The 20038-nt window shown below is 43.0% G+C and overlaps 1 protein-coding gene across 1 annotated transcript in view; it reads right to left on the minus strand.

Annotated features, from left to right (window-relative positions):
- The window catches only part of FAM184B (family with sequence similarity 184 member B), a 115424-nt gene that overhangs the window by 28470 nt on the left and 66916 nt on the right, over nt 1-20038 (minus strand). The window contains exon 8 of the mRNA XM_067735596.1: nt 8778-8884. Coding sequence (XP_067591697.1) covers nt 8778-8884 — 107 coding nt within the window. The remainder of the gene's footprint in view (nt 1-8777; nt 8885-20038) is intronic.

The following is a 20038-nucleotide window of genomic DNA, read 5'->3' on the forward strand; positions in this document are numbered from 1 at the left end:
CAGGTTGAAGAAATTCTCTTCTATTCATGGACTGAAGAGTTTTTATCACGAAAGGATGTTAAATTTTGTCGAATGCTTTTGTACGTCTATTGATATGATTCTTTTTTTTAATAATTTTTAAAAAACTACTTATTTTTATTTTTGGCTGCCTTGGGTCTTTGTTGCTGTGCGTGGGCTTTTCTCTGGTTGCGGCGAGCAGGGCCTACTCTTCGGTGCGGTTCATGGGCTTCTCATTGGGTGGCTTCTCTTGTTGCAGAGCACGGGCTCTAGGCATGCGGGCTTCAGTAGTTGTGGCACTCGGGCTCAGCAGTTGTGGCTCACGGGCTCTAGAGCACAGGCTCAGTAGTTGTGGCGCAAGGACTTAGTTGCTCCGTAGCATGTGGGATCTTCCTGGACCAGAACTCGAACCTGTGTCCCCTGCACTGGGAGGTGGATTCTTAACCACTGCGCCACCAGGGAAGTCCCGATGTGATTCTTTTTTCCCTTTATTTTTTAATGTGATGAATTACATGATTACCATTCAAATGTTAAACCAACCACGCATTCCTGGGATAAATTCTACTTGGTCATGATGTATTATTCTTTTTATATATTGCTTGATTTTATTTTCAAACATTTTGTTGAGGATTTTGCATTCATGAAGAATATTAGTTTGTCTATATTGGTGAATGTTTTAGGTGCCTTGACAAAAGTTTATTCTGTAGTTGTTCAGCATATTGTCTATAGGTATCAATTACATTAAGTTAGTTAAAAGTGTAGTTCAAATCTTCTATGTCCTTGCTGGTATTAGTTTAATCATTCAATCAAATACTCAGAAAAGGGTGTCAAAATCTCCAAATGTGATTGAGAATTTCTCCCTTTAGTTCTCTCAGTATTTGCTTCATTATTTTTAAAGCTTTGTTATTAGGTAATACAGATTCAGGATTGTTATGTCCTCCAGGTGAATTGACCCCTTTACCCTTATGAAATATCCCATTTTAATCCCTGGTAATACTCCCTGTTCTGAAGTCTACTGTGATATGAATATAGCCACGTTAGCTTCCTTATGTTTCATATTTGCGTGGTATGTCTATTCCTACCCTTTTACTTTCAAACCTATCTGTGCCTGTATCAGGGCTGCCATGCAAAATACCACAGACTGGGTTGCTTAAAAAGCAGAAACTCATTTCCTCATACTTCTGAAGGCTTGAAGTCCACGATCAAGGTGTCAGCAGGTTTGGTTTCACTAAGCCTTCTTCTAAGGCTTCTATTCTTCTGAAGCTTGCAGACAGCTATCTTCCTTCACCTTGTGTCCCCATGTGATTGTCCCTCTGTTGGCATTACCAGTGTGCTAATCTCTTCTTCTTATAAGGACATATTTAACTCAATCATCTATTTAAAGCCCTATCTCTAAATACATTCACATTCTAACATATTGGGGGTTAGGGCCTCAACATATGAATTTGGGGGGCGGGGCACAATTCAGCCAATAACAGTGTCTTTATGCTTAAATATCTCTCTTGCAGACAGCATATAGTAATGTCTTATCCTTTTATCCTCTCTTTCTTTTTACTGATGTCTTTGTTTCATTTACATAGTAATTATTGAAATGGTTGGGTTTAAATCTATATCTTCCTATTTGTTTTCTATTTGTCCAATCCTTTTTCTTATTGTTTCTCCATTCTTCTTTTTCTATCTTCTTACCTGACAAATATTTTTTAGGATTCCATTTTAGTTCTTTTATTGGATTTATTTTAGCTCTTCTTTGTATTCATGTTTAATGTTGCTCTATGGATTACAATTTCTATCCTTAACTTATCACAGACTACTTAGAGTTAATATTTCACCTCTTTATATAAGTCCCTTATAACACAATAATTCCATTAATCCCTGTTCTTTGTGCTAGTGTGGTCATATATTACTCAACTACATGCATTATGAATTCCGTAATACAATGTTTTTTTATATTATTATTAAGCTGTTAGATGTCTTTTAAAGAAATTAAGGAAAAACAGTAGTTTTTTATATTTACCTATACATTTACCATTTCTGATGCTCTTCGTTTTCTCCTGTAGATCCATGTTTAAAGTTGGTGTAATTTCCTTTCAGCTTTAATAAATTCCATTGCCGTTTATCATACTGCAGCTTAGCTGGTGAAAAATTCTCTTAGCTTTTATATACCTGAAAATGTTCTATTTCAGTCTCATTTTTGAAGGATGTTTTCACTGGATTTAAAATTTGGACTTGACAGGTTTTTTTTTTCCTTTTAGTACTTTAATGATATTGTTCCATAGTTTTCTGGCTTTCAGAAGAAAATAAGGCTGGAAAGCTGACGAGAAGTCAATTGTCATTAGTATTTATGAAAAGTCACCTGTCCCCTGTATGTAATTTGTCTTTTTTTTCTTTTTTTTTTTCGTTACGCGGGCCTCTCACTGTTGTGGCCTCTCCCATTGCGGAGCACAGGCTCCGGACGCGCAGGCTCAACGGCCATGGCTCACAGGCCTAGCCGCTCTGCAGCATGTGGGATCTTCCTGGACCGGGGCACGAACCCGTGTCCCCTGTATTGGCAGGCGGACTTTCAACCACTGCGCCACCAGGGAAGCCCTGTAATTTGTCTTTTTAAAAAGCTGATTGCTTTAAGATTTGGGGGGGGATATATTTTTTTTCAGCAGATTTTCTGTGGTGTACTCCGGCATTGTTATCTTTGGATTTATTCTGTGGGGAGTTCACTGAGCTTCTTGAGTATGTGAATTGATGTCCCACACCAGTTTGGGGGAATTTTCAGTCATTATTTTTCCAAATATTTTTTCCTCCTCCATTTTCTTTCCCTTTTTTCTCTTGGGCTCCAAATACATGCATATTAGACCATTTCATATTGTCCCACGAGTCAGGAAGAATCTCTTCATTTTTAAAAAATCTTTTTTTCCCCTAATTCTCTGAACAAGACAGTTTCTACTGATCTGTCTTCAAGCCACTAACTTTTCTTTCACGGTTTTAATTTGCTGTTAAGCCTATCCAATGAGGTTTCCATTATGGATATTGTACTTTACAGTTTTAGAATTTCCGTTAGTTTCAAGGTTTTCATTTCTCTGCTGAAATTCCCTATTTGTTCACTCATTATAACAATCTTTTCCTTTATGTCCCTGAACATAGCTCATACAACTGCTTTCAAGTCCTTGTCTGCTAATTCCAATATCTAGGTCATTTTCGGCTTTATTGGCTGGTCTTTTTCTTGATTACAGGTCGCACTGTTCTGCTTCCTTCCACGTCTCATAATGTTTTCATCAAATGCTCAATATTGTGGATAATACAATGTAGGGAGTCTGTATTATGAATTCCTTTCAAAAGTGTTTAGTTTTGTTATGACAGCCAGTTAAATTACTGAAGGCTCTTTCTGATCCTTTTATGCTTGGATTTGTCTTTTGTTAGAGCAGGTATATTTCAACATTGTCCTTTGTTCTAGGGTGTGGCCCTTACCCTATAGGGTATGTTTCTTACTCCTAAAGTGTTACTTTTCTGAGGTCTCAACTAAATGCTCAGAGAGCTCAGAAAGGCTTTTTTATTCTGGCTGAGCTGAGACTCCAATGTCTGCTAGCATTGAATCTCTGGTATCTTCATTTTCCTCAGCACCATGGCAGCAGCACACTCCTAGGCCTCATGGAGTCTCATCTTGTACATGCTCACTCAAGCCCCTGGCAAGGACCTATAGAAAACTCTCATAGATTTCTGCCCTCTATCCCCCCCACATAGGATCCTCTCTTCTGGTATCCTACCTTACGAAGTCTAGCTGCTTTGGCAGCCCTGAGCCCTGACATCTGCCTGCTCAGCTCAGCTTGCCTCCAGTTCTCTGCACTGTGGTTGGCACTGTCCCCAGGGAGAGAGACAGGAGCAAATGTGGGGTGATTATGGGATTCAACTCATGTTTCCCTTCTGAAGGACATGGTCCTTCTCTGCATATTGTCCTATTACTCAAAAGAGCTGTCTCATATATTTTGCTCAGTTTATAGTTGTTTACAGAAAGAGGGAAAGTCTAATACCAGTTACCCTGTCATGCCTGGAAGTGGAAGTTTCAGTCCTTATTATTGAGTATTAAAGGAGAGAGTGACCTTGGAAAAGTAGAAAAACTGTGGAACTTCATGTGGCACATAAGAACAGCTGCCCTAAGTTGAGATGTAGTTAAAAGCGTGAGTTCTGGAGCCAGAGAAACTATCATCTGGATCCTACCATCTACTGGCAGTGTAAGTAGATGGGCAAGTTACTTAACCTCTCTGTTCTTCAGTTTCCCTCATCTGTAAAATGAAGTACTTCAGGGACTTTGCGGGTGGTGCAGTGGCTAAGAATCTGCCTGCCAATGCAGGGGACATGGGTTCGAGCCTTGGTCTGGGAAGATCCCACATGCCATGGAGCAACTAAGCCCGTGTGCCACAACTACTGAGCTTGCGCTCTAGAGCCCGTAAGCCACAACTACTGAGCCCACGTGCCACAACTACTGAAGCCCATGAGCCTAGAGCCCATGCTCTGCAACAAGAGAAGCCACTGCAATGAGAAGCCCGCGCATCACAATGAAGAGTAGCCCCAGCTTGCCACAGCTAGAGAAAGCCCGCGCGCAGCAGCAAAGACCCAACGCAGGCATAAATAAATAAATAAATATTTTAAAAAATAAAATAAAATGAAGTACTTCAATAATGGTGTCTACCTAATGAAGATGAAATGGGTTAATCCAACATTCAGTAAATATTTGTTATTTTCATCATCATCATTATTCCCTGGAACACCACTAATGGGAATTCCCCTCTCTTACTCCATTTTATTGCCCCAAATTCCCTCATATCCTAAAAACCTGATCTTATCCTACCATCTCTCACAAAGCAAGCCATAGCTAACTCTCCTGACTCCCCATGCTCCCTTTGAAGTTGATTGTGACCTGCTACCCCCCACCTTAAATCAACAGCCACTGGAAAAGCCACCTCCCTCTTACAGCCACCATGCCAAAAGTTTCCTGACAAGCATCCTTCAAGGGGTTAACTACTGAATACGCAGCCTCACCCCTTAAAGGAGCCAATGCGTTTGTTCTGTCCTGCAGCCTCTAACCTTGGATCTTTCTATTCCTTTCTCATCACTGCTTAGTCCTTACACTCCCACTAAAACCACTGTGGAAGAAGCTTACAGACCCCACACCTCCTCATTTTGTTCTATAGCTGAGGAACCCCTTTATCAATATAGCTATGTGGGAGAAAAAGACAAGTCTGTTGTGACCACCACTGCTGTTGCTCTGCCCAGCATCTTCTCCTTGGGGAAGCCTTTCCTCTTTCCATGGTGGTCCTGTTTAGTCCACAGGGTTTGGGTGCAGCTAACTCTGCCCTCATCATTAGCTGGCCCCAGGGAAGGGCATGTGACACATACCTGGCCAATCAGAGCCAGGCATCTCCTTGGCCAGAAAGACTGGCTCAGAGATGCACATGTGCCCCAAGCTGGGCCCCTTAGAAAACTCTTTCAAATTCCTGCCAGTATTTTCACAGTAAAGTTTATTTCTTTCCCTTTGGAATTGTGAGTTTTAAACAGGACAAGATTTGTGGATGCCAGTGGTAAGTGACAGTACCAGGATTTAGTCTGGAGGCCTGACTCCAGAGCCTGTGCTCTTTAACTTCTATGGTTCTACACCTCATAGATCCTGAGACAGAATCTGGAGGGACCTGTGGAAGTATTATTAGCTGAAGAGTTCACTGGACTACAGGGTACCCGACACTGCCATTGATACGATTTAGGAGTGTAGGCTCTGCTTCCTCAATGCTATGTGTTTCTGTCCCCTCAAAATTCATATTTTGAAGCCTATTGCCCAATATAATGGTATTAAGAAATGAGGCCTTTGGATTCTTTACAGACCTAGAACAAAAAAAATCTTAAAATTTGTATGGATACACAAAAGATCCCGAATAGCCAAAGCGGTCTTGAGGGAAAAGAACAGAGCTGGAGGAATCAGATTCCCTGACTTCAGACTATACTACAAAGCTACAGTAATCAAGACAATATGGTACTGGCACAAAAACAGAAATATAGATCAATGGAACAGGATAGAAAGCCCAGAGATAAACCCACGCACCTATGGTCAACTAATCTATGACAAAGGAATAATGGAAATAAAAACAAAAATAAACAAATGGGACCTAATGAAACTTAAAAGCTTTTGCAAAACAAAGGAAACTACAAACAAGACGAAAAGACAATCCTCAGAATGGGAGAAAATATTTGCAAATGAATCAATGGACAAAGGATTAATCTCCAAAATATATAAACAGCTCATGCAGCTCAATATTAAAAAAACAAACAACAAACAACTCAATCCAAAAATGGGCAGAAGACCTAAAGAGACATTTCTCCAAAGAAGACATACAGATGGGCAAGAAGCACATGAAAAGCTGCTCAACATCACTAATTATTAGAGAAATGCAAATCAAAACTACCATGAGGTATCACCTCACACCAGTCAGAATGGGCATCATCAGAAAATCTACAAACAATAAATGCTGGAGAGGGTGTGGAGAAAAGGGAACCCTCCTACACTGTTGGTGGGAATGTAAAGTGATACAGCCACTATGGAGAACAGTATGGAGGTTCCTTAAAAAACTAAAAACAGAACTACCATATGACCCAGCAATCCCACTACTGGGCACACACCCAGAAAAAAACATAATTCAAAAAGACACATGCACCCCAATGTTCATTGCAGCACTATTTACAATAGCCAGGACATGGAAGCAACCTAAGTGTCCAGACAGATGAGTGGATAAAGAAGATGTGGTACATATATACAATGGAATATTACTCAGCCACAAAAAGGAACGATATTGAGTCATTTGTAGAGACTGTCATACAGAATGAAGTCAGAAAGAGAAAAACAAATATGGTATATTAATGCATATATGTGGAACCTAGAAAAATGGTACAATTTATGGACACCAAAGCAGGAAAGTGGTGGTGGGGGGTGGTGGTGGGATGAATTGGGAGATTGGGATTGACATGTATACACTAATATGTATAAAATGGATAACTAATAAGAACCTGCTGTATAAAAAAGAAATAAAATTCAATAAATAAATAAATGTGAATACCCATTTAGAAAAAAGAAATGAGGGCTTTGGAAAGTGATTAGGTCATGAGGGTGAAACCTCCATGAATGGGATTAGTGCCTTTATAAAACAGACCCTAGAAAACTCCCTTGCCCTTCCACCTTGTGAAGACACAGTGAAAAGATGCCTTCTATAAGCTAGAAAGTGAGCCCTCACCAGACACAGAACCTGCCATCACCTTGACCTTCGACTTTCCAGCCTCCAGAACCATAGAAATAAATTTCTGTTGCTCATAAGCCACTGTTAAGCAGTCCAAATGGACTATGGCAACCAACTACTTGAAGAGCTGCCAGATGGTAGCATGGCTTCCATGTCATCTGTCAGGACCCCACACAGCCGTTGATTAGTGTGGGGCAGTGGATTATAACTGTGGTGGCCTCAGAATCACCTGGGAAGCTTTCTCAAAAGACATAGGGCTGGGATGTACCCAGACCCACTGTATCAGAATCTTGTGAGGTGGTGTGACAGATCATTATTGTTCAGCAAATATTCACTCCCCTTCCTCTGCCTTGTGTGATGCTATGGATTGAATTGTGTCTCCCCAAATTTACATGTTGAAGCTCCAATCACCATTGGTGGTATTTGGAAATAAGGCCATGGGAGGTAACTAGGTCAGGCCAGTCGAGCCCTCATGGTGAGATTAGTGTCCTTATAAGAAGAGACACAAGAGAGATCTCCTCCCACACTGTCTGCCGCCTTTCTCTTCACCATGTGAGGACACAAGAAGAAGATGGTCATGTGCAAACCAGGAAGAGAGTTCTCACCAGGAACTGAATGGACCAGCACCTTGATCTTGGGCTCCCCAGCCTCCAGAACTGTGAGAAATAAACTTCTTCTATTGTATGGTATTTTGTTATAGCAGCCCAAGCTAACTAAGACATGTGGCAAGCATATTCTCCTCTGCCTAGGGATATTAGTTTTGGTCATGTGACTTTCTTTGGCCGACAGAATGTGGGTAAAAATGAGAGAATGCAGTTCTGAGTGTAGGCTTTAAGAGGCACTGCATGTTTCCATCAGCTTTTTTGAGTTTCCTCCCTTTACCATGACAACAACATGCCCTGGAGGGGCTAATCCGTCAGTCTCGGTCCCAGCATGGGAAGGCATCTGAGCAGACTTAAACTCTACCCATGGTTTGGGGCAGAGCAATAACAGCTGACTCTCAGTCAGGAGCCAAGCTCATAAAAATAGCAGAGCTTGCAAGAGCCAAGAATAAAGATAGCTGACCTATGAGCTAAAACCACCGATATTTGGGGAATGTTGGTTACAACAGCAAAAGCTGACTAATATAGCTGATAAAGGTGGGAGATTTCCACTCAGTGACTAAGCTCCCTCATCTCCCTTCCTTAGTTAAGAACACTTGGAAGAATAGGGAGCAGAGGTTTGGGGCCAGTCCAGGTCTGTCTGAATTTGGGGCAGTTTATTAACCCTTTTGAGTTTCAGGTTCTTAATATACAAAAGGGTCCCTCTGGGTTGTTGTGACAATTAAATAAGATAATTCAGGTAAAGTCCATAGCTGTGCTGGAGGCATACAAGACATGTCTGTTCCCTCCCTAAGCATCATGCAGGGGGCGGTGATAAACACGTGAGGACAGAATGAATGAACGAATGAATCCTTCCAAGTCTGAGTCCTCATTCACTGGAGCCCTCAGAAGCCTGCCTGTTCGCCTGTACCTTTCCTCTTCATCGCTGTTGGTTCCTTCTTCAGCTGCTAACTTATCTTGAAACTCTTCTCCTCTGCGCAGAGTCTGAGAGGGTTCATTCGGCCTCAAGCATGGATCCTAAGGCAAAAACAGTTGCAAGATGAGACGAAGTACAGTTCTCTGAGTCAACTTGTGGTTTATCAAACCAGAGGGTGGAGGAGAAAGAGCCCCCTGCAATCCAGTGGCAGTGCCCAGCTCGCAGGCCTGTGATGATTCAGTGCTGAGCCCCCTGCCTTGCTTAGGAGCAGTGTCAGCCCTTATCCCTGTGTCCTGTTTCCAGTCTACCAAGCATGTCAAGCAGCTGACGAAATTAAACCGCGGAGCGAGGAAGTAGCTTGTCCACGGTTCCCACCAGTGAGGAGTGGAAATGAAATGCCATTGGGGAATCTGACCCTGCTGTGGGGACCTGAGAACAGTGCCAGCAACAGCCACTGGTCTGTAAGTGGGAGCAACTGGTATTATTATTATACGCATTTTACAGGTGGCAGTCTGCTACATCCTATCACACAGGATCAGAAAACATGGAACTTGCCCAGAAGCTTCGAGAAATGGGGTATGGTGGGAGGACAATATGGAAACCATGAGGTAATAATGAGGCTTCGGAATTTTCTATGAGGTTGAATTTGTCTGTTATCATTTCCCCTTTCTGCAGAGATAGAAAGGTGAAGACTTTCTTATTTTGATTCTTCTACTTGTTACAGTAACCACTGTCCACGGAAAACAGGGTAAGACAGGCTAGGAGAGATTTCTTTGTTGAGAAATCTCATTAAGTAATAATAAATTGCAACCTGGGCTTCCTGCTAACTATGTGCCTGGCCTTGAGCCTGTCTTGTCTGTTTTTTCTGGACCTGAGCTCCATCAGCTGTAAAACAAAGGGGTTGGTGACATCTGTGGTTTTCAAACTGTGCTCCAACCCTGGGAGATGCCCTCGGGGGTGAGAGGGACAAAGCTGAGGCTGGAAGATGGGGCCTTGGGCTCCCCTCCCCACTTGACACAGAATGAAACTGCTTTGGTTGCCTTCCGTGTACTCTAATGTCTATGAAAGGCCACCAGTGTCAAGGCCAATGATGACCCCCATGTTGCCAAATCCAATGGTCACTCCTCGGGCCTCAGCTAACGGGACCTCTCTGCAGAACTGGAAATATCTGATCACTCCCTCCTCCATGCAGCCCCCTCTCCTGGGTTTCCGCCTCTCTTGCAGCTGCTCCTTTTCGGTCTCCTCTGCTAAAACCTCCTCCTCCCCTGCCCTAGACCTCAGTCCTTGGACTTCTCTTTTCTCTCTCACTCCCTAGTGTCTCATCTAATTCCATGGATACTGATGACAAACAAATTTATCTCTATTTCCAAGTTTCCCCCTAAAGCCTGGACTTGTATATCCAACTGCCCTCCAGATATCTCTTGGATGCTTAATAAGCTTCTCAAAACTGTCACACGTCCAGAACTGAACACTTGGTCTCACTTCCTCCAAACGACAAGCACGCACCTGCTACAGGGCCTTTGCACTGGTTGTTTCCGCTGCCTGCAGTGCTCTACCCTGTGATATTTATGTGCTTCCTCACTTCAGTCACCACCACCAAGAATCTTTCCCTTGTTTAAAGCTTGGGCTCTGGCAGCAGACTGCCTATGTTTAAATCCCAGTTCTTCTTATTGATGATGTAACTTTCGGAAAATTACTTAGGTTGTCGTGAGGATTAAATGCATGTAAATGTAAACGAATGTAACATCCTTGGAACAGTATTAGCTACACAGTAAGTACTCAAAATAACATTCCCCAGGATTATTCTCTGACTACCTTTCTCTAAAATAACACCCCCTCTCACTTTCTTTTTCCCACCTTGCTGTACGACCTCACTGTTTGTTTTCCGGTGACGTTAATTGTCTACTTTTTTATTCTGGTTCCCTCACTGGAAGGTAAGCCCCATGAGGGCAGGGACTCTGCTCTGTTTCACCATTGTTTTCCTGGTTCTGAGGACAGTGTGTGGCACGTGGTTACGCTCGGTAAACATGACATAAATAAACCCAAATAACTCATGGGCCACTCTAGGACAGCAGGAGGACCATTTTCTCCCACACTCACCCCACGCTCCCATCACGTCCCCTGGGGGCAACAGCTGGGACTAACTGCACTTCTCGTGAGAAATCTGCAAGGCACGCGGCTGGAAGGTGTGGGTGTAGGGATGGCTGTGGCCCAAACTTTGGGTGTCTTCCAGCTCTGCTCAGGAGCCCTTAGTGCCTTCATAATTCTTAAGTTCTGAGAACTTTGTGGTGTCTCTAAGTAGGACAAAATCTTGATCCCATGTTGGACCCCTCCGAAGAATCAGGGTGGCGGGGCATTTGGGAAGTGACTGTCCACCCCTGCTCGGAGGACCTGTCCAGAGTGCCCAGCAGCACAGCTTGTTAGAGGCTAAGGGGCCATTCTGCCTCCACAGCCATTCTACCTAAGCCCTTGTCTTCCCTTTGCGGGTGATGTGTTCTGAGCCAACGTAGTTAAGTCAGAGCTACATTTCCCAGGATTCCCTTCCCTGCATACTCTGGGCCAGCTGACTTTGTGCAAGGTCTGGAAGATGAGCACAAAGCAGCAGGCTTCATCTTTCTAAGCCTCTGGATGCCTGATGCAGAGCGCCAGGGGTGGCTGGAGCTCACGCGCACCGTCACCAATCTGCTGGCTCAGCTTGGTGGACCGGGCAGTTTGGGAGCTCTCAGCTCTTCTGCCTCCTGCTGGACCATCCCTAGGCTTCTCCGTGTCCTGGGCCAAGGGCATGTTTGACTCTACGATGAAGGATGCCAGACTCTCCCACAGGTCACACGTATCACCAAAGCTGGAGCTTCGTCAGCCTCAGAAACTGACACTGTTCCAGCTCAGTTCCAGGGTTGCATTCGCCCTTGGTCTTCCCCATTCTACATCTGTCCTTCTTTCCTTCTGGCTGCCTGCCCTGCTTCAGGTCCACTTTAAGCCCCACACCAGATTCCGGAGCAACAGTTGAACATAAAGTATTTAGCTGGCTCCCACAATTATGTCAGGTTATTTCCCAAAAGGAATTCCATATTCTATATCATTTCTAGTAATTTGTTCCTCTGGTCAAACCCTAACTGATGCACACTCTTTAATCTCCAGACCCCATTTATCCTTCAAAGCTCTACTCAACTGTCACTTCCTCCATGAAGCCTTCACAATCTCTTTTGCTGCAATTACCCTCTTTCTTCTCAAAGTTCCCATAACAATTATTTTGGTACCATAATTTGTTCACAATATTTAGTGGTCATTTACTACGTTCCAGGCACTGTTCCAGGACACAGCAATAAATGAAACAGACAAAAGTTTTTCTGCTTTGTATTAGTTATAGAAGTGTTCTCTCTCTCCCATCCTGGAAGATAAATGAGGGTAAAAGTAATCCCAGATATAGTTTTCAAATTGTTATAAGTCCTACAGCCAGTAACTAAGAACATTCAGCATGGCCATTTTCCATTGCCTGAATCCTCTCTCTTCAGTGTTTGTAACTGGACACTGAAGTCTAACTGGTTGACATGCTCTAGGTGCAGGACCCAGTGAGTCTGGTTCATTGTTGTGCACTTTCAAAAATGATGTCACTGACCAGCTTACAACCTCCACGTGGACCTGAGGCTAAAAGGACCACCTTTGCCTTGTACTTTCAGGTATTTTGGGCATTGAATTATCTTGGAGCTCTCCAATTCTTATAAAGCCCAGAAGCAAAGATCATAATCTAAGCAAAAGAGCTTTGTGAGACAACTGTTATAAACACATGTTCTGTATAATGTGGGGAAAATTGCACAGTAAATATGGAACAACAAAAAATCAGAATAGCATAATACTACACTATAAATACATACATGATGACCAAAGTTAATTAGGTCCAGGTTTCAAAAGGAAAATGGAAGGTTACAAGGAAATTTTAGTAAAAAGAAAGCACAAAATATGTGGCCAAAACAATCTAAATGGTACCAGTAATCACAATAAATAGGAATTGGCTTGGGCTTCCCTGGTGGCGCAGTGGTTGAGGGTCCGCCTGCCGATGCAGGGGACGCAGGTTCGTGCCCCGGTCCGGGAAGACCCCACATGCCGCGGAGCAGCTGGGCCCGTGAGCCATGGCCGCTGAGCCTGTGCGTCCGGAGCCTGTGCTCCACAACGGGAAAGGCCACAACAGTGAGAGGCCCATGTACAGCAAAAAAAAAAAAAAGAATTGGCTCAATTCAACATGAACATCTCTACCCTGGTAAAAGGAATCATTCACTAAAAAGCTCTAATAATGAAATTGTAGACACCTAACAACAGAGACTGAAAACATAAGGCAAAATGTACAGAAATGCAGGGAGAAATAAGCAAATTTATAGTGGGAGATTTTAATGCATGCCTCTCAGAGACTCATACATCAGGTACACAAAATGAGCTAGGATATGCAAGATTTGAACAAGATTAAGAAGCTAAGCCTAATAGCTAAAAAAGAATAGTAATCACTGCTGATGTGTATATGATGCTTAGTGTGCACCAGGCCCTCAACTCTCTGAGGTGTGAATCATTCCATTTTAAAGGTGATGAAACTGAAGCCGGAGAGGACATGTACCTTGCCCTAGGTCATACAGTGAATATATCACAGAACTAGAATTTAAATATATAAACTTTAACAACCAAACTGAGACTACTTCTTTGCTCTCACATAGGAAACATTAAAAAAAACTGACCCCACAGCAGGCTACAAAGCAAATCTCAACATAGTTCAGAGTGTTGACATTCTACAGACCATATTATCTAATGACAATGCAATATAATTAGAAAACAATAAGAAAGTAGGTTTAAAAATGAGACAAACTTCAAAACTCTGGGATACAGCTAAAGATATGTACTTAGAGGGAAATTCATAGCCTTAAATGTATTTATTAGAGAACATTTAAGAAGTTAGATAAAGGATAACATAAACCTGAAGTAAGTAGAAGGAAAGAGGTGTGAAAGACAAAATTAATGACGTAGAAAAAGACAGATCTGACCAACATATCTGAAAGCTGGCTTTTTGAAAAGACACATCAAACGTGTAGTAAGACTGATCAAGGAAAGAGGGAGAAGGAACTTAAAGCAACATGAATAATTGGCAAATATCTCACGACAGTTATTATGGAGATGAAAAAGAAGTTCAAATGTACTCTGAGCCACTGTGAAGACCATGAAAGAGAATGTGCAGGATATAATTTCTGGGCTACCTTATCGACCACTGATATATCCTGGGCAGAAGTCCAGAAACAGGAGAGGATGGAAAATGCTTAAAAAGGCTGATGATGCACTCGGATGGCTACACCAGCCCCCCACTACATAGCATTCATCCATTTCCATACATTAACTCATGGATGCCTGCAACTCAGTGAGGTGGGCAGGAAAGACACCCCCATCCTTGTGTTAGAGAGCAGGATCTAAAATCAGAGAAGTCTAGCGACTTGTCTCAGGTCACACAGCCACTGGAGAACAGCACAGGACTGGACTCCTGGGTCGTCCCACTACCATTCGTGTCATTCCACGTGACTGCACTGGCACTTGGCTATGCCGTTAGCATGATCGCCAGCTGCCAGTGTCAGGGCCTAACTGGGTGAGTTCAAACTGGGTGGTACAAAAGTGCTGCTGAGAAGTATCTAAAAAGAGACACTCAAAATCAACCTGAGAGATGAAGGCTGTTTCCCAAATCAACAGGGAGGTAAACTCAGTAATCTTTTCTGTTTCTGTTCAGTTGTTTCCAGCCCCCATGACACCAGAGACAAGAGCATCCTTCCTCCCAAAAGGGAGATGAATCCTCCCCCTCCCCGCAAGTAACTGAAGGACCCCAGTGTTCTTCTAAATCATCCTCTGGCCAAGGTTAATTTTTGAAGGTGTTCCTAATCTAACTCAGAATGGCACCCTCAGTCCCATTCATTCAGTTGTCATGTCATGGATCAGTTAATGTACAAGGAAGTGTAAACAGCTGCCTCATTCAGGTATGTTAAGTGCTGGAAGGATAAAGATTAATGAGATACAGTTCTTGATTTCAACAAACTAATGGTTCAGCAGAGGGGACCAACAGACCATATAAATGGCAAAAACATCCCCTTCCTTCACCCACCCTCCTTCTGTACTTGGTGTCTTGGGTCAAAGTGCATCATTCAAAAGGAGCTGGGATGCCATCTGAATATTCATCAAACGGACTTGACCATGGAAATGAACAGTTGGCTGAAAGAGCACTTTCAAGCCCGCCAATACTCATTTCTCTGAATTCCAAATGGAGCGGACTCTCCAACCTCCCTTTTCTGTTTGTCTGCTTGCGGTCCCAGTGAGTTCCTCCCAGGACCAACCCTGAGCCACTCTCGGTGTATCCTGAGTTAATTGCCCCTAATTCACACTCTTGGGTTCCCCATCAGGCATTTCTCAGGTTCTGCCCAGGGCTCTCTCCATTGTTAAAGTGTGCACAGAAAAATAAATAACTCTGCTTCTCCTCCAACCATCCACGGCAAAAGCCTCCTCCCAACTCCCCCCAAGCAAATGGCTGGTTATTTTAAACCCACGTTCACATTAGGTCTTCATCTTTCATCTTCTAGGCAATGAACCTCACCTAGATTGTTTCTATTTTAAAGGAATACCCATGCCCAGGAAATCTCCTGGAAGGAAATATTGAAAGTCATTCTCAAGTTCATTTGACAATCTTTCAAAGGTAGCATTACGTACATCTTAAAATAGAACACCTAATGCAATGGGGTTTTGCTGAAATGATTACAGGGGACTGTAATAGATACTACAAAGTCACCTTACATTTATAGACTCTATAACAGTTTTGAAAAGTGCCTTCATGTGCTTGCTTCTGTTCATTACAAGTCTCTGGAGGGGTGGAGGGCAGGGACTATCACTGCCACGTTACTAATGAGAAGCGGTATGGAATCGTGGTTTGGGCCCTGGTGCTGCTCTTTGGGCCTCAGTCTCCCTATCTGTAAAGCAAGGATAATAATAACACTTGCCTTGGGACTTCCCTGGTGGACCAGTGGCTAAGACTCTGCACTCCCAGTGCAGGGGGCCCGGGTTTGATCCCTGATCAGGGAACTAGATCCCACATGCCGCAACTAAGAGTTCGCATGCCGCAACGAAGATCCCGCATGCAAAGATCCCACGTGCCACAACTAAGACCCGGCACGGGCCAAATTAAAAAATAAATAAATAAATAACACTTGCCTCATAGGGTTGTTGTGGGACTGTGTACTGCACTACATTATTGGTACTTGATCTATGTTTGCCACTAGGAGTAGTGAGGAAACTGATCTCAGAGAGATAATTACATAATATTTACTTCCTGCATTTGAAATGGAGCTCTCCAAGGACCAGGACTGGGCCTCACTCACCCCGGCATCCAGCCCTGTGCCTTGCACAGTGATAGCACTCATAAATACTTGTTGAGGCGAAATGACTTGACTGATAATGACCACAAATGACTCTCCTTTTTCTTCTGGAGACGGTGCAGGCAGGGATCTATGAAAACTTTGCCCCTTCTCTGCCCCCGGTTCACTGTGACCCAGGCATCAGAAACTTCCAGAAAAAAAGTTTCCTTTAGAATTACCAAGACTGACATGGCTTTCTGAAAACCAATGAAGAACATTGTGAACCTAAGAGAATCAAGGAGACTAGACATCAGAGACCAGGACAAACGGCTCAGTGGAGTCTCAGCTGTCTATGATGGGGACAGAGCCATACCCAGGGTTGGCAACCCTCCCTCTTCATATCGTGTGGGTGGAGTGAAAAGTCTGCCCTCAGTTGGCCTTATTATTTATATCTCTCTTGGCTCACTGAAATGCTTTGGCAAAACAGCAAAGAACAACCTTTGTCGCGTCCCACGTGGGTACAGGGTTCACCACACTGCAGTGTGCTGCTCACACACCTTCTGCATGAGCCTGGACTTTGCACCTCCAGGGCCTCAGCAAAGGTTTGACTCGCTTGGCTGATATAGAGTTGGCTTGCCAAAAATATCTGAATTAAATTACAAATGTTCTCTGATTGATCAAGTTCAGAAAGTTGTGTAACCTGCTGTGTTGGCAAGGTTGTGGGGAAACAGGCACTTGCACGTGCTGCCGTGGGGGTACACTGACAACCTTGATGGAAGGCAATGCAGCAAATCTATCAAAGTTAAAGCCACTCATACCGCTGGACCCAGCAAATGCTACGATGGTAAGAGTTAGCACCTACTGAGCATTTACACGTGCTGGGTGCTGTTTTCATCACTGCTTATATATTAATTCCTTTAGTCCTCACAAAAACCCTGGGAGGTAGGTGCTATCATCAGACCCATTTTACAGGCGAAGAAGCTCAAGCAAAGAGACTTTAAATCAATTGTCCAAGATTCTTTAGCCAGTAAGAAACCAGGCGTCAGGTTCAGGGGACAGCTCGCTTAACCACTATGCTACACTGTATCCCTCTACAGTGTTATCCATTTAAGTATTATCTATAGTGAAAAATTAGAAACAAACCAAAAAATTCATCATAAGGGAAAAGGTACATGTATTACAGTTTTTCTGTTCAAGGGAACACTAGACAGTTGCTCTTTTTAAAAAAAAAATGAAGTTGATATGGAAGTGTACTGCTGTGTTACAATCAGCAAGCTATAAAAATTTAAGTTTAGAAAAAAGCAGAGTGAAGGAGAGAATTCTAACATTTTCAGAAGAAAATAATATATTCATAATGATGCCTGCATATGCACCATATGAAAGGAGATACAAGAAGGGGTAAAACAAGATAAGACAGGGAACTGGGGGAGGGGGCACGCTTTTCACTGTATACCTTTATGCACCTTATGAATTCTGTGCTTTGTAGGTAGGTTATCTTTTTGAAAAGAAAACTCAGTTTAAAAGAACAGACTAGGAGATTGGTTCAAGATGGCGGAGCAGAAGGACGTGTGCTCTCTCCCTCTTGCAAGAGCACCGGAATCACAACTAACTGCTGAACAATCAACAGTAAGATACTGGAACTCACCAAAAAAGATACTCCACATCCAAAGACAAAGGAGAAGCTGCAATGAGACAGTAGGAAGGGCGCCATCACAATAAAATCAAATCCCATAACCGCTGGGTGGGTGACTCACAAACTGGAGAACAATTATACCACAGAAGTCCGCCCACTGGAGTGAAGGTTCTGAGCCCCACGTCAGGCTCCCCAACCTGGGGGTCTGGCAATGGGAGGAGGAATTCCCCGAGAATCAGACTTTGAAGGCTAATAGGATTTGATTTCAGGACTTGGACAGGACTGGGGGAAAGAGAGACTCAACTCTTGGAGGGTACACACAAAGTAGTGTGTGCATCAGGACCCAGGGGGAAGGAGCAGTGACCCCATAGGAGACTGAACCAAACCTACCTGCTAGTGTTGGAGAGTCTCCTGCAGAGGCGGGAGGTGGCTGTGGCTCACCGCAGGGACAAGGACACTGGCAGCAGAAGTTCTGGGAAGTACTGATTGGCATGAGCCCTCCCAGAGTCCACCATTGGCCCCACCAAAGAGCCCGGGTAGGCTCCAGTGCTGGGTCCCCTCAGGCCAAACAACCAACAGGGAGGGAACTCAGCTCCACTTGTCAACAGACAAGCGGATTAAAGTTTTACTGAGCTCTACCCACCAGAGCAACACCCAGTTCTACCCACCACCAGTCCCTCCCAGCAGGAAACTTGCACAAGCCTCTTAGATAACCTCATCCACCAGAGGGCAGACAGCAGAAGCAAGAAGAACTACAATCCAGCAGCCTGTGGAACGAAAACCATGTTCACAGAAAGATAGATAAAATGAAAAGGCAGAGGACTATGTACCAGATGAAGGAACAAGATAAAACCCCAGAAAAACAATTAAATGAAGTGGAGATAGGCAACCTTCCAGAAAAAGAATTCAGAATAATGATAGTGAAGATGGTCCAGGACCTTGGAAAAAGAATGGAGGCAAAGATCGAGAAGATACAAGAAATGTTTAACAAAGACCTAGAAGAATTAAAGAACAAACACCTAGAAGAATTAAATAAACAGAGATGAACAATACAATAAATGCAATGAAAAATACACTAGAAGGAATCAATAGCAGAATAACTGAGGCAGAAGAACGGATAGGTGATCTGGAAGACAGAATGGTGGAATTCACTGCCACAGAACAGAATAAAGAAAAAAGGATGAAAAGAAATGAAGACAGCCTAAGAGACCTCTGGGAGAACATTAAACGCACCAACATTCACATTATAGGGATCCCAGAAGGAGAAGAGAGAGAGAAGGGAGCTGACAAAATATTTGAAGAGATTATAGTCAAAAACTTCCCTAACATGGGAAAGGAAATAGCCACCTAAGTCCAGGAAGCACAGAGAGTCCCAGGCAGGATAAACCCAAGGAGAGACACATAGTAATCTAACTGACAAGAATTAAAGACAAAGAAAAATTATTAAAAGCAACAATGGAAAGATGACAAATAACATACAAGGGAACTCCCATAAGGTTAACAGCTGATTTCTTAGCAAAAACTCTACAAGCCAGAAGGGAGTGGCACAATATATTTAAAGTGATGAAAGGGAAGAAACTACAACCAAGATTACTCTACCTGGCAAGGATCTCATTCAGATTTGATGGAGAAATCAAAAGCTTTAGAGACAAGCAAAAGCTAAGAGAATTCAGCACCACCAAACCAGCTCTACAACAAATGCTAAAGGACCTTCTCTAGGCGGGAAACACAAGAGAAGCAAAGGACCTACAAAAACAAACTGAAAACAATTAAGAATGGTAATAGGAACATACATATCGATAATTACCTTAAATGTGAATGGATTAAATGCTCCAACCAAAAGACACAGGCTTGCTGAATGGATATAAAAACAAGACCCAAATATATGCTATCTACAAGAGACCCACTTCAGACCTAGGGACACATACAGACTGAAAGTGAGGGGATGGAAAAAGATATTCCATGCAAATGGAACTCTAAAGAAAGCTGGAGTAGCAATACTCATATCAGATAAAATGACTTTAAAATAAAGAATGTTACAAGAGACAAGCAAGGACACCACATAATGACCAAGGGATCAATCCAAGAAGAAGATGTAACAATTCTAAATATATATACACCCAACATAGGAGCATCTCAATACATAAGGCAAATGCCAACAGCTATAAAAGAGGAAATAGACAGTAACACAATAATAGTGGGGGACTTTAACACCTCACTTACACCAATGGACAGATCATCCAGACAGAAAATTAATAAGA

Source organism: Pseudorca crassidens, chromosome 4 (genome assembly GCF_039906515.1).
Source record: "Pseudorca crassidens isolate mPseCra1 chromosome 4, mPseCra1.hap1, whole genome shotgun sequence".
NCBI lineage: Eukaryota > Metazoa > Chordata > Mammalia > Artiodactyla > Delphinidae > Pseudorca > Pseudorca crassidens.